Genomic DNA, 26,994 nt, shown 5'->3' with positions numbered 1-26,994 from the left:
ATCAAATCAGCGGTGATTGTGCTGGGCCACCATGTGTCACCATGCTTCCAACGCCAACATAGCATGCACACAACGTCCCTAACCCAGAGATCTTTGAAGTATGGAAAGAAAGCGGAGCACCTGGAGGAAACCCACATGGTCACGGGGAGAATGTACAAACTCCTTACAGACAGCACAGTAAGGACATCTCACAGATGTCTGCTCTAAAATGATGCACTAACTGCTATGCTTCTATGTTGCCCAGCTATCTCGGTACAACGGGAAAGAAATTAAAGGAGCAATAGTAAAAGTTCCGGAACAATATGTTCCTCTAATGGTGAATAACAAGTACAGAGAACTCTGGATGTTGATGGATATAAAGTATTGGATAAAGAGAAAAAAAAGTTGAGGGAGGCATAAAGTGTTGGGTGACGCTTAAAAAGGAAATTGAGAAGACAAAGAGAGGTCATGAAATATTGCTGGCAGACAGGATTGAGGTAAATCCAAAGGCTTTGCATAAGTGCATTAAGGATGAAAATAAATAAGCAGGGAAAGAGTAAGACCCATGAAGAACAATAGGTGCAACCTGTACATGGAGCTAGAAGGTCTAGGTAAGATCCTAAATGAATATGTCTCATCTGTCTTCACTAAGGAATCAAACTTTGTAGCTGGAGAACTCAGTGAAGCAGTAAGGGAAATTCAAGTGTAAGCCTTAGCAGAGGTAAAAATGGCCAAATCCCTAGATCTTGATGAGATTTTTTTTCCAGCCTGTTAAGGGAAAAGATTGCTGGGACTCTGGCTGAGATTTTTAAATCTTTACGAGTCACAAGTGAGGTATTGGATGACTGGAAGATGGCAAATTTGGTTCCCCCTTTTCAAGAAGGGCAGCAGGGAAACAAGATTGACAATTACGATCCTCTGAGCCTGGAATCAGTACTGGGGCAGTTACGTGAGTGTCATGAGAGGCAGAGACTATTCAAGGATAGCGAACTTGGCATTGTCCAGGCAGATCTTGCCTGATTGAGCTGCTTGAAGTTTTTAGGAGTAACAAAGTACATTGATGAGTGCAGTAGACATGGTTCACATGGACTTCGGTAAGGCCTTCAACAAGGCCCCAAAAAGGAGACTAATTCAAAAGGCTCAGGCCCATGGGATCCAGGGAAAGTTAAATCCATAATTGCTTGGAAGAGGGTGATAGTACAGGGTTGCTTTTGTGATTGGATGCCTGTGACGAGTAGAGTTCCACGCTGATTAACACTGGGACTCTTGCTGTTTGTAGTATACTTCAGCGATTTTGGTTCTGCATATAGAAGAAATGATCAAATTTGCAGATTGGTGGAATTGTGTCTTAGCTACAGGGTGGTATTAATATATTGATAAAATGGTCTGAGAAATGGCAGATGGAAGTTGATCCTGATAAATGAGAAGTGACAGGAGTACCATACATCATGAATATTATGGTCCTAGGAAGTGCTGAGTAAGAGGGGCCTTGGAGTGCAAGTGCAAAGAAACTTGAAGGTGGCAGCACAGATAGAGAACATGGTTTTGAAGGTATGTGGGATACCGGCCTTCATTTATTGGGGCAATGATACAAGAACTTGGAGATTATGTTCCAACTTTACCAAAAACTGGTCGGACCTCAGCTGGATTATTGCAGTCAGTCTGTTCAGTACACTATGCTAAAGATAAGATAGTGCTGGAGGTTTTCTAGAATGTACCTGGATTGGAGCATTTTGGTTAAGCGTAGGGGCTGGAGCGGTTAGGTCTGATTTCCCTGTATTGGAGAAGGTTAAGGGGGAGATATAATGGGAGGTATAGATTTAGTAAACATCAGGAAACTTTTCGTTTTATCAGAGATGAATAAAACTAGAGGACATAGATTTCGGATAAAGGGCCAAATAATCTGTGGGGGATGTTTTTCACCAAGAGTGTGGTGAACACTTGGAATGCATTGCTGGGGAGAATATTCGAGGCAGAATTACTGGTAACATTTAAGAAGTGTCTAGACGAGCATTTAGATCATCCAGTCATAGAATGCTAAAGACCAAATGCTGGGATGCTGACCTAAACAGATCCAAGTTGCAGCAGGATGACCAGCTCAGTGAAAGAGATAATGTGGTCCATCTATAACATGAAAATGTGCTGGTCCTCCAACAAAAAGAACTCTGCAAGATTGAGTATAGATGACTGGCACACTCCAAGGAGTATGTTCTGTGAGTCAGGCTAAAGCAAAGTATGACTTGGGTACTGACAGAGTGAGATTTGCTGTGTAATGTCAGTCTGTCCAGTGTGAAAGACATGGCCTATATGGTGCTTTAATCTTGTGAAGGTATTGATATATAAAACGTTGCTCATGCTCACATAAATGCCTATATAGCATTCTGCAGAAAAAATACAGATACAATTATGTCAAGTTTTGATGAAATCAGGTTTTCCTGTAAATAAAAGCAAAGACTTTATTGTACTATCCTTGCTTTTAAAACCTTTTTTCCCTTTTTATCTACCAACTTTTGGTTCCAATCCATATGAATCTGATCCTTCTTCGACTCAATATTATTACCTTCCCTGTTTTTCCATAATGATGCCAAACCTAGTCTTTTAACTACTGAAACCAGTCCCATTTGCCACTTGTCCAGAAGCTGTACTACATCCTTCCTCACAGGTCTAAAATTATACTGACCATTCATACACATTTCTGGAATTTTTCCCCTCATTTTGTTAGAGAGAAAATATTACAGTCTTTGGGAATCAGAAAGCAGCAATGAAGCTCACTATGCAAACTCAAATTCAAAGGCTTCAGAAATTATAAATGATTTTGCTAGAATGGTATTAAAAATAAGGGTTTAGTTTACATGGTAAAATTAGAGAATTACAGGGAGATTTATTAGCTGTGTTCAACACTTTTGGTTGGATAAAGCACATGCCTGTTTTCTCTGGTTACTTGAAGTCAGTGGCTAAAGATCCAAAGGCAAACTGAAAACTTATTTGATGTAGTTAATTGTAAGGACAGTGAAAGGATGATGGAAACAGAATCAGCAATAACATTCAAATAAGATTAGATAAGAACTTGGTGAGGTATTTTATAATAACTTGCAGAAAGAACAGATAATTGAGACAAATTAGGTCACTTTCAGAAGTCAGCACAGACATATGGACCAAATGGTTTCTTTTGTACTGTATTGCTTTATAATTATAATATTTTAATATTGAAGTATTTTAATAATATTAATATTATAATTATAGAACTTTTTCTTATTATCACAATCATTCACTGACAAGCCTTTTAAAAAATCAGGTACCTAGTGACACACAAAAGTGCAGTTTAACTTTAGCTTTGACAGTGGACCAGAAATATACACAGAATGGCCAGAACTGTAAAAGAAAATAAATACCTCCTAGAAGTATTTCATAACTTTGTCAAAGTGATTCCTACGTTACAAAATGTAGGAGGCTAAGCAGCAACACAATAAGACACTTATGCAAAATCATTCTGCTTAGCAATATAACCAGAGGGGGAAATAAAACATTTATTTGTTCAGCTTCGGGTTTAAGGCTTAAGGAATCAATGGAGTGGTGAAACTGATGTGACACAAGCTCGAAACTTTTTAAGCACTCGGTTCTTAAAATGATTTGTTTATTCAGTTCTTATTATATTTGTAAAGTGTGAAAGAATGCCATTCAAATTCAAGCACTGTTCTGTTTTCCTTTCTCAGGCATTATCATGATTAATTGTCATGGGAAATTTTGGTGAGGATCAAATAGTTGCATTGGAAAAATGCCAGTGATGGTACCACTGAAAGCACATATCATTAGCTCATTTTTATTAATCTAATATCATTCATTTTTAAATTGTCATTGAAGGATAACGCCTGCATGTATAATGGAATTTGTATATGTATACAAGCCACAGTGTAATATTGCTCATTATTCAAAAGAGGTGAAACAGCAGAACCAATACTGGTATGTCCATTATCTGCAAAACATATGTATGTCTTCGGGTGTTGTACTTAAATGCACGCAGCATAAGGAATAAGGTGGATGATCTTGTCGTACAGCTACAGATTGGCAGGTATGATATTGTGGCCATCACTGAGACCTGGCTAAAGAATGCATGTCTCTGGGAGCTGAACGACCAAGGATACACTGTGTATCGGAAGGATAGGAAGGTAGGCAGAGGGGGAGGTGTGGCTTTGTTGGTAAGAAATTATATTAAATCATTAGAAAGAGGTGATATAGGATCGGAAGGTGCAGAATCTTTATGGGTTGAGCTCAGAAATAGCAGGGGTAAAAGGACCCTGATGGCAGTTATTTATAGGCCTCCGAACAGCTGCAGGGATGTGGACTACAAATTACAACTGGAAATAGAAAGGGCTTGTCAGAAGGGCAGTGTTATGATAATTGTGGGGGATTTTAATATGCGAGTAGATTGGAAAAATCAGGTCGGCACTGGATCTCAAGAGAGAGAATTTGTAGAATGTCCACAAGATGGCTTTTTAGAACAGCTTGTTGTTGAGCTCACTAGGGGATCGGCTGTACTGGATTGGGTATTGTGTAATGAATTGGAGGTGGTTAGAGAGATTGAGGTGAAGGAACCCTTAGGAGGCAGTGATCATAACATGATTGAGTTCACTGTGAAATTTGAAAAAGAGAAGCCAAAATCTGATGTGTCGGTATTTCAGTGGAGTAAAGGAAATTACTGTGGCATGAGAGAGGAACTGGCCAAAGTTGACTGGAAAGGGACACTGGCGGGAAAGACAGCAGAGCAGCAGTGGCTGGAGTTCATGCGAGAAATGAGGAAGGTGCAAGACAGGTATATTCCAAAAAAGAAGAAATTTTCGAGTGGAAAAAGGATGCAACCGTGGTTGACAAGAGAAGTCAAAGCCAAAGTTAAAGCAAAGGAGAGGGCATACAAGGAAGCAAAAATTGATGGGAATTCAGAGGATTGGGAAGTTTTTAAAACCTTACAAAAGGAAACCAAGAAGGTGATTAAGAGGGCGAAGATTAACTATGAAAGGAAGCTAGCAAATAATATCAAAGAGGATACTAAAAGCTTTTTCAAGTATATAAAGAGTAAAAGACAGGTGAGAGTAGATATAGGACCGATAGAAATTGATGTCGGAGAAATTGTAATGGGAGATAAGGAGATGGCAGAGGAACTGAACAAGTATTTTGCATCAGTCTTCACTGAGGAAGACATCAGCAGTATACCGGATACTCAAGGGTGGCAGGGAAGAGAAGTGTGCGCAGTCACAATTATGACAGAGAAAGTACTCAGGAAGCTGAATAGCCTAAGGGTAGATAAATCTTCTGGACCAGATGGAATGCACCCGCGTGTTTTGAAAGAAGTAGCTGTGGAGATTGCGGAGGCATTAGCGATGATCTTTCAAAAGTCGATAGATTCTGGCATGGTTCCAGAGGACTGGAAGATTGCAAATGTCACTCCGCTATTTAAGAAGGGGGCAAGGAAGCAAAAAGGAAATTATAGACCTGTTAGCTTGACATCGGTGGTTGGGAAGTTGTTGGAGTCGATTGTCAAGGATGAGGTTACAGAGTACCTGGAGGCATATGACAAGATAGGCAGAACTCAGCATGGATTCCTTAAAGGAAAATCCTGCCTAACAAACCTATTACAATTTTTTGAGGAAATTACCAGTAGGCTAGACAAGGGAGATGCAGTGGATGTTGTATATTTGGATTTTCAGAAGGCCCTTGACAAGGTGCCACACATGAGGCTACTTAACAAGATAAGAGCCCATGGAATTACGGGAAAGTTACATACGTGGATAGAGTGTTGGCTGATTGGCAGGAAACAGAGAGTGGGAATAAAGGGATCCTATTCAGGTTGGCTGCCGGTTACCAGTGGTGTTCCACAGGGGTCCGTGTTGGGGCTGCTTCTTTTTACATTGTACATCAACGATTTGGATTATGGAATAGATGGCTTTGTGGCTAAGCTTGCTGACAATATGAAGATAGGTGAAGGGGCCGGTAGTGCTGAGGAAACGGAGAGTCTGCAGAGAGACTTGGATAGATTGGAAGAATGGGCAGAGAAGTGGCAAATGAAGTACAATGTTGGAAAGTGTATGGTTATGCACTTTGGCAGAAGAAATAAACGGGCAGACTATTATTTAAATGGGGAAAGAATTCAAGTTCTGAGATGCAACGGGACTTGGGAGTCCTCATACAGGATACCCTTAAAGTTAACCTCCAGGTTGAGTCAGTAGTGAAGAAGGCGAATGCAATGTTGGCATTCATTTCTAGAGGAATAGAGTATAGGAGCAGGGATGTGACGTTGAGGCTCTATAAGGCGCTGGTGAGACCTCACTTGGAGTACTGTGGGCAGTTTTGGTCTCCATATTTAAGAAAGGATGTGCTGATGTTGGAGAGGGTACAGAGAAGATTAACTAGAATGATTCCGGGAATGAGAGGGTTAACATATGAGGAATGTTTGTCCGCTCTTGGACTGTATTCCTTGGAGTTTAGAAGAACGAGGGGAGACCTCATAGAAATATTTCGAATGTTGAAAGGCATGGTCAGAGTGGATGTGGCAAAGTTGTTTCCCATGATGGGGGAGTCTAGTACGAGAGGGCATGACTTAAGGATTGAAGGGCGCCCATTCAGAACAGAAATGCGAAGAAATTTTTTTAGTCAGAGGGTGGTGAATCTATGGAATTTGTTGCCATGGACAGCAGTGGAGGCCAAGTCATTGGGTGTATTTAAGGCAGAGATTGATAGGTATCTGAGTAGCCAGGGCATCAAAGGTTATGGTGAGAAGGCGGGGGAGTGGGACTAGATGGGAGAATGGATCAGCTCATGATAAAATGGCGGAGCAGACTCGATGGGCCGAATGGCCGACTTCTGCTCCTTTGTCTTATGGTCTTATGTAAATGGCACTTTTGATGAAAATTTATAAAGCTAAGTATAGAATGAATGATATTTAAGTGGAAACTGAATTACGTATCTGTAGCCTCAGCAGAAAGTCAGTAAGATTCCAGGAAGGGAGTTGTTCTTTCAATATTTCCATCGATTTCCCTTCCATGCATGATGATAGGGTGAACTCATTCAGAAATTTCCAATGTGTAGGTTTTAACTCCCAGGCTGACGAAAATGTCATTTAAGATTGTAGGTAAAAATTAGAGGTATGGGAGATTAAAATGGCAGTTGGTTTTATATGCATTCTTGCCTCGCTTTCATTTAATACTATATCTGCTCAGTTTTCACAGCTTCCGTCAGCTTGCTTCAGGTAGCTAAAGCCCTTGTTAAATATAAAATATATTTTTCTTCTTGGGAATTGAAATAAACTTCCCCTCTAGTTTTCTGGGTTCTTAGGTGACCGATGTCAATTTGAAACTGCATGTTCTTCCATAGATGGGGCAAGTGGCGATGGAAGGGAAGGTGGGTGGGCAGTATCTGAGGCACTGGACTTTCTGCTGCCTATGTGGGACCTCCACATGCTCAAAATGCTTCGCTATGAGATTCTCACTTCCTTTCCCTCCTACTTCCCTCTGACTTTTCATGAGCCAGAGATACCCAGCAGTCAATGGGAATGTTGTAATTCTTCAAGATGGCTTTGAGCACATTGTTTAATCTTTTCCTCTTTGTGCCTGGCACGTTTTTTTTTTCTGTAAAACAGCAAAAAGTGGAATATCTATTTCATGAGCGAGTGTTGGTCAGGACAATGGTATAACCTGACTGAATGTAACCAGGTCCTCAATGTCACGGATAGTGGCCTGAGAGAGGGCACAGACATTGTTTGTGAACTTGGAGAGTTTTATGGAAAACGCATTGATATTTCTTCTTGTGGTTAGAGATGCCTGCTGAAAGTGAGTTTGGTTCTCAGAAGCACGTGACTGAACAACATTCATAGATATTAATAGACCATGAGTTTCGTCCAGTCTGAGGTCTTGATCTTCGAGTATTCTTTTCCACAATTATTCAAAGGCAGTACTGTTGTATTGAAGGTATGTTGAGTTTTACCTTTAGTATCGGTCTTCATCAAGAGGTGGTTCCTGGGATGTGTAAAGTTGATCAAAATGTCCAAGTTCTCGCCGTGAATCCTCGTGTACAGAGGACAATGTGGTGCAGCAGGGGCAGGTTGATAGAGGACTTTACTAAAGACTGAGAAAAGTGTTTGGGAAATGACAAACCTTGTTTCACACATCAAAGTTGCTGGTGAACGCAGCAGGCCAAGCAGCATCTATAGGAAGAGGCGCAGTCGACGTTTCAGGCCGAGACCCTTCGTCAGGACTAACTGAAGGAAGAGTGAGTAAGGGATTTGAAAGCTGGAGGGGGAGGGGGAGATGCAAAATGATAGGAGAAGACAGGAGGGGGAGGGATAGAGCCGAGAGCTGGACAGGTGATAGGCAAAAGGGGATACGAGAGGATCATGGGACAGGAGGCCTAGGGAGAAAGACGGGGGGGGGTGACCCAGAGGATGGGCAAGAGGTATATTCAGAGGGACAGAGGGAGAAAAAGGAGAGTGAGAGAAAGAATGTGTGCATAAAAATGAGTAACAGCTGGGGTACGAGGGGGAGGTGGGGCCTAGCGGAAGTTAGAGAAGTCAATGTTCATGCCATCAGGTTGGAGGCTACCCAGACGGAATATAAGGTGTTGTTCCTCCAACCTGAGTGTGGCTTCATCTTTACAGTAGAGGAGGCCGTGGATAGACATGTCAGAATGGGAATGGGATGTGGAATTAAAATGTGTGGCCACTGGGAGATCCTGCTTTCTCTGGCGGACAGAGCGTAGATGTTCAGCAAAGCGGTCTCCCAGTCTGCGTCGGGTCTCACCAATATATAAAAGGCCACATCGGGAGCACCGGACGCAGTATATCACCCCAGTCGACTCACAGGTGAAGTGATGCCTCACCTGGAAGGACTGTTTGGGGCCCTGAATGGTGGTAAGGGAGGAAGTGTAAGGGCATGTGTAGCACTTGTTCCGCTTACACGGATAAGTGCCGGGAGGGAGATCAGTGGGGAGGGATGGGGGGGACGAATGGACAAGGGAGTTGTGTAGGGAGCGATCCCTGCGGAATGCAGAGAGAGGGGGGAGGGAAAGATGTGCTTAGTGGTACCCATCCCCCATCAGGAAGGTCTCAAAGCTCTACGCTTCTTTTTGGATTCCAGACCTAATCAGTTCCCCTCTACCACCACTCTGCTCCGTCTAGCGGAATTAGTCCTTACTCTTAATAATTTCTCCTTTTGCTCCTCCCATTTCCTCCAAACTAAAGGTGTAGCTATGGGCACCCGTATGGGTCCTAGCTATGCCTGCCTTTTTGTTGGGTTTGTGGAACAATCTATGTTCCGTGCCTATTCTGGTATCTGTCCCCCACTTTTCCTTCGCTATATCGACGACTGCATTGGCGCTGCTTCCTGCACGCATGCAGAACTCGTTGACTTTATTAACTTTGCCTCCAACTTTCACCCTGCCCTCAAGTTTACCTGGTCTATTTCCGACACCTCCCTCCCCTTTCTAGATCTTTCTGTCTCTGTCTCTGGAGACAGCTTATCCACTGATATCTACTATAAGCCTACTGACTCTCACAGCTATCTGGACTATTCCTCTTCTCACCCTGTCTCTTGCAAAAACGCCATCCCCTTCTCGCAATTCCTCCGTCTCCGCCGCATCTGCTCTCAGGATGAGGCTTTTCATTCTAGGACGAGGGAGGTGTCTTCATTTTTTAAAGAAAGGGGCTTCCCTTCCTCCACTATCAACTCTGCTCTTAAACGCATCTCCTCCATTTCACGTACATCTGCTCTCACTCCATCCTCCCACCACCCCACTAGGAATAGGGTTCCCCTGGTCCTCACCTACCACCCCACCAGCCTCCAGGTCCAACATATTATTCTCCGTAACTTCCGCCACCTCCAACGGGATCCCACCACTAAGCACATCTTTCCCTCCCCCCCTCTCTCTGCATTCCGCAGGGATCGCTCCCTACACAACTCCCTTGTCCATTCGTCCCCCCCATCCCTCCCCACTGATCTCCCTCCCGGCACTTATCCGTGTAAGCGGAACAAGTGCTACACATGCCCTTACACTTCCTCCCTTACCACCATTCAGGGCCCCAAACAGTCCTTCCAGGTGAGGCATCACTTCACCTGTGAGTCGACTGGGGTGATATACTGCGTCCGGTGCTCCCGATGTGGCCTTTTATATATTGGTGAGACCCGACGCAGACTGGGAGACCGCTTTGCTGAACATCTACGCTCTGTCCGCCAGAGAAAGCAGGATCTCCCAGTGGCCACACATTTTAATTCCACATCCCATTCCCATTCTGACATGTCTATCCACGGCCTCCTCTACTGTAAAGATGAAGCCACACTCAGGTTGGAGGAACAACACCTTATATTCCGTCTGGGTAGCCTCCAACCTGATGGCATGAACATTGACTTCTCTAACTTCCGCTAGGCCCCACCTCCCCCTCGTACCCCAGCTGTTACTCATTTTTATGCACACATTCTTTCTCTCACTCTCCTTTTTCTCCCTCTGTCCCTCTGAATATACCTCTTGCCCATCCTCTGGGTCACCCCCCCCCCCGTCTTTCTCCCTAGGCCTCCTGTCCCATGATCCTCTCGTATCCCCTTTTGCCTATCACCTGTCCAGCTTTCGGCTCTATCCCTCCCCCTCCTGTCTTCTCCTATCATTTTGCATCTCCCCCTCCCCCTCCAGCTTTCAAATCCCTTACTCACTTTTCCTTCAGTTAGTCCTGACGAAGGGTCTCGGCCTGAAACGTCGACTGCGCCTCTTCCTATAGATGCTGCTTGGCCTGCTGCGTTCACCAGCAACTTTGATGTATGTTGCTTGAATTTCCAGCATCTGCAGAATTCCTGTTGTTTGCGTTTAAAAACCTTGTTTCACACCAGTTTTCACTGAGAACATTCTTTCTCTTGTTGATCAGTTTGTTAATGTCCTGGCTTGCATGCCCTTGTGGATGGATACAAATTATTATCAGGACGTGAATCACTGTGGGCAGCAAAAATTGAACAGGGTGTTAAATAGACCCTTGCAAATGATGGAGTCAAAGCTTTGGTGAGGATAAGAAAGGCCATATAGAGAGGCTGGTACCATTCCTTGCATTTTTTATGAAGTTGTCGCAGGGCATGTTCACTGTGCCCTGGGTGCACAGAATCTATGCATTGATTCAGAGAGCAGCTCTTAGGCCATGAAGAAGAGGTAGATAAGGAAGACACCAGCAATGATTTTCCTTGATGTGAACAGCCTGTGACCATTTTCAGGAGAGGCATTGTAATCCAGTTAAAGGCCTGACTTGGTTTCCTTTGGCTCCACTGTCATAAACAATGTTGCATGTGCTGGTGAAAGCTAAGAGCAAGGTGGATCTGATGACCAAAGAAGTAGGTGCATCATTTTAGTTTCAGCACAACAATGAAAAGAGAAGGGTGAGTTAGGAAACTGATAGATGGCACAAAGATTAGTGGCATTGGGGATGGTGTAGAAGGATACAGACCATAAGACCATAAGACAAAGGAGCAGAAGTCAGCCATTCGGCCCATCGAGTCTGCTCCATCATTTTATCATGAGCTGATCCATTCTCCCATTTAGTCCCACTCCCCCGCCTTCTCACCATAACCTTTGATGCCCTGGCTACTCTGATACCTATCAATCTCTGCCTTAAATACACCCGTGGCAACAAATTCCATAGATTCACCACCCTCTGGCTAAAAAATTTCTTCGCATCTCTGTTCTGAATAGGGGCCCTTCAATCCTTAAGTCATGCCCTCTCATACTAGACCCCCCATCATGGGAAACAACTTTGCCACATCCACTCTGTCCATGCCTTTCAACATTCGAAATGTTTCTATGAGGTCTCCCCTCATTCTTCTAAACTCCAAGGAATACAGTCCAAGAGCGGACAAACATTCCTCATATGTTAACCCTCTCATTCCCGGAATCATTCTAGTGAATCTTCTCTGTACCCTCTCCAACATCAGCACATCCTTTCTTAAATAAGGAGACCAAAATTGCCCACAGTACTCCAAAGGAGGTCTCACCAGCACCTTATAGAGCCTCAACGTCACATCCCTGCTCCTATACTCTATTCCTCTAGAAATGAATGCCAACATTGCATTCGCCTTCTTCACCACTGACTCAACCTGGAAGTTAACCTTAAGGGTATCCTGCATGAGGACTCCCAAGTCCCGTTGCATCTCAGAACTTTGAATTCTCTCCCCATTTAAATAATAGTCTGCCCGTTTATTTCTTCTGCCAAAGTGCATAACCATACACTTTCCAACATTGTATTTCATTTGCCACTTCTTTGCCCATTCTTCCAATCTATCCAAGTCTCCCTGCAGACTCTCTGTTTCCTCAGCACTATCGGTCCCTCCATCTATCTTCATATCACAGCAAACTTAGCCACAAAGCCATCTATTCCATAATCCAAATCGTTGATGTACAATGTAAAAAGAAGCTGCCCCAGATATAGATCAGGTGCACATAAGTGCCCGATAGAGCTTAATTCAGGCAAGTATGAGGTGTTGCACTTGAGATCATGTGTAAAGGGGAGTACACAGCTAATGACAGGGTATTGATGTACAGAGGTATCCTGGAATCCAAGTCCATAGCTCCCTGAAAGAGGCTGCACAAGTTAGAAGGTAAAGAAGGTGCATGGCATGTTTGATTTTAATTGTCAAGGCATTTGAGTTCATGAGTCAGAAAATTGTATTGCTATTTTATAAATCTCTGGTTAAGCTTCATCTGCAGTAATGCATTCAGTTCTGGCCACCCCATCATAGAAAGGATGTGCAGGCTTTGGAAAGGGTGAGAAAAGGTTTGGTGGGATGTTGTCTGGTTTAGTAGTGCCTGCATTAGTCTTCCGTAAGGAGTGGTTTGACAAGCTGGGGTTGCTTTGTCCAGAGCAGCAGAGACTGAGGACAGACCTGCCAGAAGTTTATCAGATTATGATAAGCATAGATAGATTAGACAGCCAGTATCTATTCCGCAGGCTTGAAATATCTGATACTAAAAGGTGTCATTTAATGTGGGAGAAGGGATGTTCAGGGCAAGATTTTTTACACACAGAGTGGTGAGTGTCTGGAATCCACTGATAGCAGCAGATACAACAGGGGCTTTTAAAAGGCTCTTAGACACATAAACATGCAGGGAATGGAGGGATATGCACTATCACCAGGCAGAAGGGATTAATGTAATTGGGCATTGCTAACGTAGTTAGTTTGACACAAGGTCATGGGCCAAACAGCCTGACCCTGTGTTGTACCATTCTACGTTCTATGTACATTGGGCTGTGATAGAGACCTAGTTGTTGGGTGCAGAAAGGACTCACGTTATTCATAACGATACTTTCACTCATCTGCAGTAATCCCATCTACTGGCATCAGAGGCGGGGCTCCAAACTGTCACAGCATCTGTAGATTTTCTCTTGCTTGTGATTCAAACTGTCACTCATTTGTACACTGACATATGCAAGAAAATTGGCTTTACACAGAACATCTTCAAAACAAAGGTCTTCATCAAACAATCAACCACTGCACAACACTACCCCCAACAGTAAGGTTGGTTACGAGACATGGGCTACCTTTGGAGAACCATCTCTTAGTGAATTCAGACATCAGTGTCCTGAGAAGTCAAAGAACTGGAAAGCAAGAACCTCATCCCCGCTATACCTAATAACATAATAAAAAATAATCTCCTAGAACTCATGGTTTTAGGTCAGTTTTACTCTCGTAGTCTTATTTGAAACCCATTGTCAGCCTTAGCAATATATGCAGTGCTTCTCTGAATCTAAATAAGCGTCTGTTCACATGACATGGCCACCCCGAATGTCGAATGGCCGCCATTCAGTTCAGTGGATGGCGCTGTGTCCTGCGGCGGGTCAGGCCACCTGCTGCTGGTCCTCACAGGAGAACAGAAGATTGTTGTTTTATCCGTCAGACAGATCATATTACTTATAAATGCACACTCCGGAGCGTGCCGCGTTCTGCACAGTGCATGGTTATCCCTTCTGCATTGGGACCATATACTGCAGACGTCCACTCGGCCACTAATTGGCAAAGCGAGTCAGCTACGGTGTCACAAATCAAATAAAGCCACGCATTGTTAAGAACTCTTGCATTCGCATCGTTGCTGCACAATTTTAAAAGAAAGATATTTTAAGACGCATCCGTGAAATATCGTGCCTTTGCAAGATATTGCACTGAATTGCATTAATACTCAATGTTCTGGCAAAAATACTGCAGCTAATTTCATGTGTTTTTACACTTAATGTTGCCACGAATAAATCCTCAAATCAACCTCGGGTGTAATTTAAACGAAATGAGAGAGCATTCTATCTCTCTCAGTGACAGCCAGATAGTGTTACAGGCTTACTTATCCAACAATGAATTCTCCCGCTGGCCTCCAGAGTATGACTTCTAAATAAAGCAGAGCGATACAATCATCCCCCTCCGCCTGTCTGTAAAGAATTCTCTCCTCGTTCCTCAACCTTTCCAAACAGCGTCAACGTGACAAAATGGAAACAATCTGCGCGCGGCGACAGTTGTTCGGGGAGATGCAGATAGCCATGTCAGCCCGATGAGTGGTCTCTCTTATCGCAAAGGTCAGTCTCCCCCTCCCCTCTCCTCCGCTAAAAGACCATCAGCGTGAGGATGGCGAATCGCACCTCCGCTCGTGCCTTTGCTCTTTCTATCTAATGTATTTTTAGCAGGAAACAACTGGGCTTCTTAAAATGGGGATTTAAATAGTAGGAGGCGATATCTGTGCATCAGGCTCCACCTCTCTCCGATTCTTTCTTCAAGCCTATTCTAACTTCGCTCTCTTTCTCTCTCCATGTTTTTCTGATCAGGGATTTAAACCAGAACTGGAGGAGGAAAGCAAAATATTGTCGGTGATCCCTGCCGCTCCTCTTGCTGAGTGAACAATAGATAACCTTAACTTTTCCAATGAAGGGTGCTTGGCTCTGTTTCGCTACTTTGTCCCTGGCCTGTCTCAGTAGTAAAGCGGAGGACGGACTTCAGTTTCCCAGGTATGATGGAAAAGACAGAGTTGGCACCGTCGACATGAAGAACTACCAGAAGCTTTTTGAAAAGTACGATATCCTGTGCTTGTTGTATCATGAGGCAGTCCCTGCTGGCGACAAAGTTGCTCAGAAACGGTTTGACCGGGCGGAGATGGTGCTGGAGGTGAGGTGTGCTTGTTTCGAGATAGGAGACGGGGCTGTGGGGTGGTCAGCAAACTTCAGCACAAAATACTCGGAACAATAAAGTTACCGCGGTGGTGACTGGACAACTGAAGCGTTGGTTAAAAGCTGCAGCATGTTTAACTGATGATGATTAAGGTCAATAACAGAGGGCAATGTCAATCACGGGAACTTAGTAAAGTGCATGCATAGTAAAGAGTACGCGATGTCCATTACATCCAAAGGTTTCAAGCCTCCAACATACTATTGTTTTTTTTTGTCTTCTGAGGCAGTTGGCAGCTCAGGTTTTGCAGGACAAAAACGTTGGATTCGCACTTGTAGATGAGAAGAAAGATGCCAAGGTGGCCAAGAAACTGGGTGAGAAACAATATATTGAATAAGTCACAGAGTTATTAAAATCAGCCCCTCAGATCACCTCATTCAATATGCCCATATGGTCAGCTAGTCCCATTTCCCCATGTTTTGTGAATATCCAATGTCTTTAAAATGTCGTTATTTCAATAAATCGGTATTTTATAGCAACTTCTGCTGGTGACCAGACCCTACTGACACATCTGAGTGCAAAATTGACCATAGGCAAGAAGCATTGTTATTTACAAGGCTTGTCAGTGGGCAACACGGGAGCAAAAATTCCATCTCCTTTCCAAATTGCTAATTGAAAACCACGTTTCTTGTACCAGATGCACTCTTTAAAGAATTAATTTTTATTACTTGAATTTCATTTAATAAATATTTTCCTTACCTAATAATTTAATCAAAATTCCCCGCCATCTACCTGGCATGGAATTTTCTATCTGCACTCCATCAATCAACTTGGTGATTTTATTTATATCATTCATTCCATTCCTTTATCCACCCCCCCACCACCAGCAGGAACAGGTTGTAGCTGCTTTATATAGGCATCAATTTCTCCATCCTTGTTCCTAGCAAAGCTTCAATCTACTTTTTGCACATTGGCATCGCTTTAGGCTTGCTGTCTGGGATGTAATTTGAATTAAATTGACTTTATTTCTTACATTCTTCATATACGTGAGGAGTAAAAATCTTGGCGTTATGTCTCCGTCTGAATGTGCAATGTGCAATTTATAGTAATTTGTAATAAATAGCATGTACAGTAAGATATAAAACAGAATAGTCAATGTAGCATAGAAATAGTGTCAGCGTGAATTAATCAGTCTGATGGCCTGGTGGAAGAAGCTGTCCTGGAGCCTGTTGGTCCTGGCTTTAATGGTGCGGTACCGTTTCCTGGATGGTAGCAGCTGGAGCAGCTTGTGGTTAAGGTGACTAGTGTCCCTAATGATCCTTTGGGCCCTTTTTGCATACCTGTCGCTGTAAATGTTCTGAATGGTGGGGAGTTCACACTACAGGTGCGCTGGGCTGTCTGCACCACCCACTGCAGATTCCTGCGACTGAGGGAAGTACAACCAGTCAGGATGCTCTCAATTGTGCCCCTGTAGAAAGTCCTGAGGATCTGGGGACTCATGCCGAACTTCTTCAACTGTCTGAGGTGAAAGAGGCACTGTTGAGCTTTTATCACCACACAGCTGGTATGTACAGACCAAGTGGGTTCCTCGGTGTCGTGTACACCGAGAAACTTCAGGCTGTTCACCCTCTCAACCCCAGATCCATTGATGTCAATTGGGGTGAGCCCATCTCTGTTCCTCCTGTAATCCACAACCAGCTACATCATTATCTGAATAATGTAAAAGGATTGTTTTGCCACAATTCTAGCTCTTGGCCAGCAAATACTGTAATTATTTTGAGGAGGACTTACTAGTGAAGCTATATAAGAAAATACTATTATTGCTCACTTAGTGATTGTATTATTGATCGCTGCACAACTGTTTAACTGGAAACCCAATGGACAGATGAAGCTTGAAAATGACAGGAGTTAACTCATCCCAGGAGCATGCTGATCATGACATTTGTTAGGTTCTCCACCTCCTCCAACTCCCAGTTGTCCAGAGTATCTTTCTCAATTATTAATGAATGGATGTCAATAAGAATCTTAGGCTTGTTGAAGACATTATTCTGATTTTGTAAGATAATTTGTCAGCAATCTGGAAGTAATGGGGAGGCAGGATCTTTATTAATTCTGTGTAAATAGGTCATATAGTCCTTTCATTTTGCTGGGTTGTCAGTTTCGGCTGCTGTATAACTTCTGTGCTTTTCTGGGCCTGTTTTCCTATCTGTAAAGTGAAATGGACTGCTTTTAAGATTTTATTATGTTGATAATGCTTGCATTAAAAATACTTTGACCACAGTTATGATATTCAGGCGTGGTTGTCTTCATGGATGACTGGTAAGGAAAGCAGGAGTAGATACAGTCAGACTATAAGACCATAAGATATAAGACCAGAATTGGGCCATTCAGCCCATCGAGTCAGTTCTGCCGTTTCATCACCGCTGTACCATTTTCCCTCTCAATCCCATTCGCTTACTTTCTGCTCATAACCTTTCATGCCCTAACGAATCAATAACATATTAACCTCTGCCTTAAATACACCCAGTGATGTAGCCTCCACAACTGCCTGTGGGAATAAGTTTGACAAATTCTCCACCCTCTTGCTAAAGAAATTCTTCTTTACTTCTGTTCTAAATGGATGTCCCTATATTCTGAGTCTCTGTTCTCTGGTCCTAGACTCCCCACTACAGGAAACATTCTCTCCATGTCCACTGTATCTAGACTTTTTAACATTCGATATGTTTCAATGAGAACCCATCTAATAGTTTTAAATTCCAGCGAGTACAGGCCTAGAGCTATCAAACGCTCCTCATATATTAACCCTTTCATTCTCATGAACCTCCTCTGGACCCTCCCCATTATCAGTATGATGCATTTATTGAAAGGAATTCAACTCCCTCAACGAACAGCTAGTCTGCTACCATTGTTAAGATTTATGTGGTAGCACTCTGAACTAATTTAATTTTACTAAGGCCATTAAGCTATAATCAGGCTATCAGGTGAGAACCTCCACCAACAGGAAGGAGGTACAAAAACTTCAAGGCACACACTCAGCAATTTGGGAACAGCTTGTTCCTGAACCCATGAACAGTACCTCACTACCTTTTAAAACTTATTTCTGGGTTTTGTACTACTTATTTTAATGTAACTATTTAATATATACACATATGATTACTGTAATTCAGGTTTTTTTCCTGTAATTATCATGCATTGCATTGTAATGCAAAGTTGAAAAGTTTCACGACCATAGAGTGGTGAATTCAGAGTTGAAGCAAGATGGAAACCGAAATCAAGGAGTACGAAGAATGTTGGGGTTTTTCTGGGGAGAAACCCAAGTGGATCTAAGGAACGAGTAGACAATGCTTCTTTTAAAAGTATGATGATAGGGATGGAGCAAGGTAATTTGCTCAAACCCGAGGAAATCTGCAGATGCTGGAATTTCAAGCAACACACATAAAGGTTGCTGGTGAACGCAGCAGGCCAGGTAGCATCTATAGGTTCTCTTACTAGCTCTTCTTTCAGTTAGTCCTGACGAAGGGTCTCGGCCTGAAACGCCGACTGTACCTCTTCCTAGAGATGCTGCCTGGCCTGCTGCGTTCACCAGCAACTTTGATGTGTGTTGCTTAAGGTAAATTACTCAAAGGGTAGAATAATGCCACAGAAGTCAGTTGAGAGGTAACTAGGTGATAAGTGCTTCATCATCACCTCAGTGGTAACAGTGAGGCCATTTGTAAGGCACACGTGCTCTTCAGCCGTGACAAGTTCGGGTATCTGAGAGGATTGAAGTGAATATTATAATGCAGGGTGACAGGAAAGAGAGGAACCAAGAGAACAGAATATAGAGAGCAAATTTGGAATGATAGCTAACACGTGCATATGAATAGAATAAGAAGAAGTATAAATCAAGTGGAAATGATGGAAAATTGGATATGTAGAATTCCCTCTATTACGTCCTATTCTAATTTAAGAATTTCCATTTACATTAAAATCTTTTTTGCTTTCTACTTCAAAATGTTACAGACTGTTTTATAGAAGAGGGATATACTATTACCCAACTTGCAGTATTTTCCAGTGATTAATTTTAATATAAAAAGCAAATCTCCATGAACTCATGCCATCAGCTCATTTTAGAGTAAACACATACAAAGTAAGGCAGCCTCTATGGAAAGGAAAAGAGCCGATGGTTCGGGCCAATATCCTTCAATGGAAGTCCTGATGAGGGTCTCAGCCTGAAACGTCAACTATTTATTCCTTTCCATAGATGCTGCCTGATCTACTGAGTCCTTCAGCATTTTGCCTGTGTCACTCTGGATTTCCAGCATCTGCAGAATCTCTTCTGTTTACAATTTGCTGCTCATTTTAGAGAAACTACTAAATTGGTGCCTCTGAAGAACCAAGATGAAAGAACCTGATAGCCGGTTTACTGTTTTACACCTCCCAAAATCCAAATGTCATTTGTGTTTTGATTTTAAGAGCAATGAAGAATCTGCTGTTTAAGGGCAGCATGGTAATGAAATGGTTAGTGTAAGGCTTCACGGTGTCAGCTGGAAGGACACGGTTCAATCCCCTGCCCCCGCTATCTGTAAGGTGTTTGTATGTTCTCTCCGTGACCGTGTGGGTTTCCTCCCACATTCCAAAGATGAATTAGAGTTAATAAGTTCGCAGGCATGCTATGTTGCTGCCGGAAGCATGGGGACACTTGCGGGCTGCCCCCAGCACACTTGGACTGTGTTGGTCATTAACGGCACAACCACATTTCACTGTATGTTTCAATGCAGATTGTACTCGCACGGTTTTGTTGTCCTTTCCGCATTGGCTGTTTGTCCACCCTGTTGGGTGTGCTCTGTCGTTGCTTCCTTCGTGTTTTTTTATATATATACTTACTGCAAATGCCCGCACGATAATGAATCTCAGGATCGTATTTGGTGGCATATATGTACTTTGATAATAAATTTACTTTGAGCTTTATTCTCTTGCCAATTGCTGTGGTGCTACAGTATAATTGCACATTATTGAAAGTCTTTCTCAAGCGAACACTTCAAAGTAGGTAGATGCTGATGAATTAAACTTTTTTTTAACATGCTTACTCTTTGGTTGCTATAGCCTGGGGTGATAATGGGGACAAACTCCCACTACTTATTAAATACTCCCAAAGGCATGCACCTCAAGTACCCACTGATAACCAAGTCCAGATCCTGGCCTTCATGTGTGGTAAGCCTGGTGGAGCCGTTTCTATTGACAGGAGGTGAGGCAAAGGCAGGTTACTGGCGCCTGAAAACCAGTTGCTTCGGGCAGATGGGACTCCTTAGCCGTGGTTGGCAGCTCATCTAGAAGAAGGAAGCCTCCACTGCCTTGTGGCTATACCCACTCATGGGGACGGCTTCGGGAGTAAACCCTGAGGGAAAAATCCAGAGCTGGAGTCACTAAGGCAGTCCTACATAGAGTTCAATGCTGACTGGCAACTCCTGTACCAAACTATCAGTCTCCAAAACGAGAGCAAATCTGCAAACGCTGGAAATCCGAGCAACACACACAAAATGCTAGAGGAACTCAGCAGGCCAGGCAGCATCTAGGAAAAGAGTCTTTGAGTGTGTTGTATCAGTCCCTGCTGTTTCTTTGGGTTCGTCAGATGCGTGGAGAGGGGGAGCTTGCTACATGGGCAACAGCTTGTTCTTCGATGTCATACTGCCCAGGCCTGCGTATCTGGACACAATAGGACACAATATCCATTGTCAACTCTGACCAACAGAGGTCCTCACCTCAATCATTAACACAATTTTATTGAAGAGTTGCATTTGAAATGTTTCCTTAAATATCTATACTTGTATCACGACGTTTCAGTACCAGGTACAAATCATATCAATGGCTTCAAAACGGTTAGTTGCTCATTAAAAAAAATCCACAAAATGACATTTCCCGGCTTTTTAAAATAAAAGCCATTGAAAGAGGAGAATATTTAGAACCACAGTTTTGTCTGAAGTTGCTGTGCTGTACTAAAGGATCTTGCACGAGTTTTGAGAATGAGTAATATGTATAAACTGGAAGTGTGATTCCTGTTGGAATGAGGGGCCAAGTTGCACAAGTTAACGAGAATGAGGGGTGTAAAAATGTAGTTACAAGGGCAATACTGTGCATTTATTATGGGAAATTTCCCAGAATACGAGAAGTGTAAGAGTATGTTCTTATCTTATTTGAAAGGAAGAACATTTGGTATTGCTCTTATACAGTTTTATAATTGTTATTGTAAACTGGCTTAACTATTCCTAAACTCTACAAAATCCATCTGGAGTGAAGTCAGTATGTTTTGTAAACAGAAACGCTACCTTTGATAAATACTGTCTGCATTGATTTTTCAGTCATATGCTCTATTCCAACATGTAGTGGATTAGTTGTGGCTGCAAATAGAACTTTCCTCTTACACATTGTGCTACCAGTGTGGCAAATAAATATTCTCACAATCACTCTTACATGAGAGGAAACCAAAGGATGGGATAAGTGCTCATTTCAGCTTTTGAGGCTTAATTTCAGGTTTGCAAAAGTGATTTAAGAAGGGGAGGAAAGTAAGTGTTGACCTGATATATTTGAGCAAATGGGGGGTGGGGTTGGTGGTGTTCAAGATGTAAAGGGTAAATGCGAGGTGATTTAAAACATATATGCTGCTTCGTTCTTTACCCTTACCTCAGTGTTGCTGGAGATTTAAAATAACACTTAAGTAAATATGTTTGTAAAGCTGTTTTCTCTCATTTCTTTTTAATCTCTCTGCCAACAGTTTGTATGATGGGGGAGAACGGTTTATGTAGTTTACAAACTGACTACACTGGCCAGACTGGGTATTCACCTACCTATGCTCTTAGCTCCTGGCTCCCTTTTTGAGGAATGGGATCCCTCCCCGTAAACTAGGCGGTGAAGCAGTTTGCCAAATTTGGTACTTTAGAGTGTCCTCGCCAGGGAATACCAGAGTAGACTGGACCATGATAAGAATCTCTACATACATTTATACAGCCTGACAAAGACAGAGGAGAAAGGAGGTGCTTTGGAACCAGTGGAAGCATGAGGTTACTGAATCCTCACACGATTTGAAAAATACCCATTGTGGAAGAAAAATGATTATTTATACTTACGTGCAGTAAATTATAGATTATATTCTGATTATTTATATAAAAGTTCAAAATAAATTTATTATCAAAGTATACATTTGACACCATATACAACCCGGAGATTCATTTTCTTGCAGGCATACACAATAAATCCATAATAGGGTAATAGCCAGAAGGAAAGACCACACCTACTTGGGCGTTCAACCAGCATGCAAAATACAACAAGCTGTGCAAATACAAAAAGAAAGAAATTATAATAATAATAAATAAATAAACAATACACATCAAGAACATGAGATGGAGAGTCCTTGAAAGTGGGTCCATAGGTTGTGGGAACATTTCAAAGATGGGGTGAGTGAAGTGGAGTGAAGTTACACTCTATGAGATACTTAACAACTTCTACCCATGCGGGAACGCTGTATCTGCTCTTCATTCACATTCTGGCAACTTTATCTCATTTTGCTCCTTGCCCATCATTTCCAATCTCTTGTGTCTCCCTTTTTTTTTAAACTCCACTTCTGTTCTTTTCTACAAAGGTTTTGATGCTCTTAGAAAACAATGGAGTTGGTATCTGGCCACGTACTGTATCTCACAGATAACCCTTCTACATACAAAGGGTTTCCTGTTTCTCACACACTGCAACTCGTGCTACTCAATTATATTTTACTCTTATATTATTTTAAACTTTTAAGAGCACTCCAAATACACATTGAAATTTGCTATATTTTTTGCAGATGGTCATATCAGACCTTGCAAAAAGTAGTTTGTTGTAATGTCGTTTTTTTTTGTCCACCTTAACTTACAGTTCTTGCTTTTCACAGGTCTGATAGAGGTTGGGAGTGTGTACATTTTTAAAGGTGATCACCTGATAGAGTTTGATGGTGAACTATCTGCTGAAGTACTGGTATCATTTCTCCTGGATGTGAGTAGAACTTTGACGCTACTACCATTCACAGCATGGCTGGATTCTCAAAATTCATCTGTTTTGCATGTCACTATGTACTTTGGTTTCACCATCTGAAGTGTACATGTTAGTAGCAGCTGTTATAACCATTGTTGAGATTTGTCACTAGGAGTGAGCCAAAGGGTCTAAATATGGACATTGTGAAGATGGGGGCATCAGGTTGAAACATCCTCTCCCCACATTTCACTGAAGGTGTTGCAAATGTTTTCGACATACCTTTACCAAGTATTCATATTGCATTCAGCATGCATTACACCCAAATAAACATACATTATGGATTTTGTAGATATGTTCTTACTGAGATATGGGATAACGTGGTGATTAGTTGCCATTTCTGACCTTGGCTGTAACAGAAGTCGAGCTCGATATGTAGGAAAGCGTTGCTGAAGCGATGTTGGTGAGAGACTAATAGATAATGCATAATGTAGTCATAACATGCTGGTGGTGGATGGGGTAAGTGTTGAGTCTAGTGGCAGAGGCAGTGATCAAGTAAAGTACCAATTCTTGATAAGAATTGAGTTTTGTAAGTGATATTGCACCTGTCTCCATCCAGGAGAGTAATTAATAATCTGACTCATAGATTATGGAAAATTAATGACATAGAAACAGGCCATTTAGTTGATTGTGTTTGTGTTGCTGAAAGAAAAACTATCACCCTCTAGAATTTGGACAGAGCCCACCTGGTCACAGCCCCTCAAATCCAAATACTGGTTATATAATGGTGAGGATTTCTGCCTCTACTAGACATTGGGTACATTTTTGAACCCTTACACTAGGAAATATCATTAGATATTTCTTGATTTTACTTGCCGGCATTTTTTCACACCCTTCTTTACTTCCTTAATTGCCCTTTCAGTTTCACCCCCACTCTTCTTGTATTAGGCTGACAGTGTCTGACATAAACTGCCCTTTTTGCCTTCTTCCACCCTCTGCCTGTCTTGTTGTTCTGAGCTCCAGTTATGGTCATCCCAAACTCTCCCTTTATTGAAAAAGTATTTACTGTACCCTGAACCACTTGAATCTCTTTATTTACATCCAACTTCTCTGAGACTGATTTACCTAACAAATGAAGCAAAAGACTGCAGATCTAATGAAGGGTCTTTGGCCTGAGATGTTTCAGGATCCATCTGAACTGCTGGATACTTCTGTCCTTTTCTGTTTTTGCCGCCTTCTATCTGTTGCCGGTCTGCTTTTGCTAATCATTTCTCTAAAGTAATATGAAATCAGCCTTATCCTAAAGTTCAGCCTTTTCTCCTTTTTTATATCCTCCTCATTCTATAAGTCTTGCTAACTATACTTGAATTATTGTCACAACTGAAAGAATGTTGTTCCAATGACCTCCCCTTCCCCTCAATGCAGCAAACTCCCCCATTCACGAAAATCGGAATCTTAGTACTCCGTAGAAGCAGCATTTCTTGCCACCATTTTGAAAAGAACTCTGCTATCTGCAATGGAAACTTTAATGTTAGCATATGTTCCTTTTTTTATCTACGCAGATGGAGATAGCTCTGTTTTCAGCCATATTTTATTTTATATTACTATCTTTTGTTGCACAAACAAGTGGAAGGAAAAAATCAGCAGATTATCTAGTCATTTTATAAACAAATTGCATCATTGAAATAAGGTTCAGGGACATCAGGCATGGGACTGGCCTCTTTGCACCTGTTCAGCCTTCCCAAAAAAGCATCTACACTTAGATTCATGGCCGGACATTGCAATAAATCAATTAATACCCTGTGCTAAAAAGAGCTTGATGAATTTATGGTTACAAATTACATTGGGAATTACGATTAAAGAACAGATTACAATGAGTTGATAATACCAAGGCTGCACAACATAAGATTAGAGGATCCAAATATATTCAGGCCCTAAATGGTTTATCTTTAAAATAAGGGATGATTAATACCTGCTTGAGGACCCTCATCACATCACTGGTGTCTTGTTTGGTGTCCCCTGAGGCATCAGGCCAATTCTAAATGTGGCCAAGCAATTTTGTCTCTTGGTGATCTTCATCTCAACTGCGGTCTCTCCAATCACTCTCACTCTCCTGGGCTCCCACCTCATTTCCCCAATAACTAATATTGTTCCTCCAAGTTCACTCCTCCTTTCTTTAATTTCAACAATTTTTCTGATTTCTTTTGAAGCATGCTACTCATGCAACTACAGACTGGATGGGGAGAGTCTAGTATTTAGGGTCACACTTCCAAGATGTGGGGTAAGACATTTACTTTTGGGATGAGGGGACGATTGTGAGAGACAAAGGAGACAGAGAATGAGCTTGGGGAATCATCTGTCACAGAAGATGGTGAAGACCAAATCAAGGAGAGAATAGGAACACTCAAGGATAAAAGAGGGAATGTACTTGGAGGTGGAGGATGTAGGTGAGGTCCTAAATGAGTACATGGCATCAGTATTTACAAAGGAGAAGGATCTAGAGGAGAGGAGTTCGTGTGGAGCATGCTAATTTTTAGGGCACTTTGTGATAAAGAAGGAGGTAATGTAGGTGTCTCTTAAATACCATTAAGGTGGATAAGTTCCCCAGAGAGGCGAGAGATTAGATTTCTGTGGGCTTGACCAATATCAGTATGTCCTCTCTAGCTACAGGTGAGGTTCTGCAAGTAGACTGGCAAGTAGCTAATGTAGTTCTATTATTCAAGAAGGCAACAGGAATAACCCTGGAAACAGAACCAGTGAATCTCTCATTAGTGTAGGGGAGGACTACTTACTGGAGAGGATTCTTAACGATACGATTTATGAGCATTTGAAAAACCACGGCCTAATTAGGGACAGTCAGCATTGTTTTTGTGGGGGAAGTTGTATCTTACTAACTTAATTGAGGTTTTTAATGATGTTAGAGTTGTGGACTTATCTACATGGGTTATAGGTGTTTGACAAGGTCCCTCATGGGAGGCTCATCCAGATGATTAAGATACTTGGGATCCACAGTGAATAGGCTATTTGACTTCGGAGCTGGCTTGTCCATACAGGGTAGTGGTCAATAGAACTTATTCTAGATGGAGCTCTGTGACTAGCGGTGTTCCGCAGGGACCCGTACTGGGATTTCTGCTATTTGTGGTATGTATCTAGATGAAAATGTAGATGGGTGGGTTAGTAAGATGTAGACGGGTAGGTTAGTAGGTTTGCAGATGACATTGCGGGTATAGTGGATAGTGTAAAAGATTGGCAAAGTATACAGTGGGATATAGATCAGTTGCAGGTATGGGCGGAGAAATGGCAGGTAGATTTTAACCTGGCCAAGTACAAAATGTTGCTCTGCGGGAGCTCAAATGTAAACAGGCAGCACTCTGTTACAATGTTAATGACAAGACCCTTAACAGTATTGATGTACAGAGTGATCCTGGGGTCCGGCTTCAGAGTTCCCTGCAAGTGGACACTCAGGTCGATAGGGTGGTTAAGAAGGCATACGGCATGCTTGCCTTTATTAGTTGAGGAATTAAGTTCAAGAGTTGGGAAATTACGTTGCAGCTTTATAAAACTTTAGTTAGGCCACATATTGAGTACTGCATTTAGTTCCTGTCACCCCCCCCCCCCCCCCCGTATAGGGCTGAGGCTTTGGAGACGATGCAGAAGTTTTCCAGAATGCTGCCTGGATTAGAGAGCATGTGGTACAATGAGAGGGTGGGTGAACTTGGCTTGCCTTCTCTGGCGTGGCAGAGGTTGAGGGAGGTCTGATAGAGGTTTTTAAGATTTATGTAAGGCATAGAGAGCTAATACTTCTCTCCAAGGATTGAAATGTTTAATATTTAAGGTGAGAGGGGTGAGTGCAAAGGAGATATGTGGGGCAAGGGCCTGAATT

The 26,994-nt window shown here is 42.4% G+C and overlaps 2 protein-coding genes across 2 annotated transcripts in view; one reads left to right on the top strand and one right to left on the bottom strand.

The window, feature by feature from the left end:
• Window positions 1-14,457, bottom strand: part of nme7 (NME/NM23 family member 7) — a 259,259-nt gene extending 244,802 nt beyond the window's left edge. The window contains exon 1 of the mRNA XM_063050744.1: window positions 14,323-14,457. The gene's annotated coding sequence lies outside the window, so the exon portion shown is untranslated. The remainder of the gene's footprint in view (window positions 1-14,322) is intronic.
• The window catches only part of casq2 (calsequestrin 2), a 38,459-nt gene continuing 25,876 nt past the window's right edge, over window positions 14,412-26,994 (top strand). The window contains exons 1-4 of the mRNA XM_063050750.1: window positions 14,412-14,551; window positions 14,798-15,134; window positions 15,424-15,508; window positions 23,035-23,135. Coding sequence (XP_062906820.1) covers window positions 14,895-15,134; window positions 15,424-15,508; window positions 23,035-23,135 — 426 coding nt within the window. The 5' untranslated portion in view covers window positions 14,412-14,551; window positions 14,798-14,894. The remainder of the gene's footprint in view (window positions 14,552-14,797; window positions 15,135-15,423; window positions 15,509-23,034; window positions 23,136-26,994) is intronic.

Source organism: Mobula hypostoma, chromosome 6 (assembly GCF_963921235.1).
Source record: "Mobula hypostoma chromosome 6, sMobHyp1.1, whole genome shotgun sequence".
NCBI classification, from domain to species: Eukaryota; Metazoa; Chordata; class Chondrichthyes; order Myliobatiformes; family Myliobatidae; genus Mobula; species Mobula hypostoma.
This window is presented reverse-complemented; position numbering and strand designations above follow the sequence as displayed.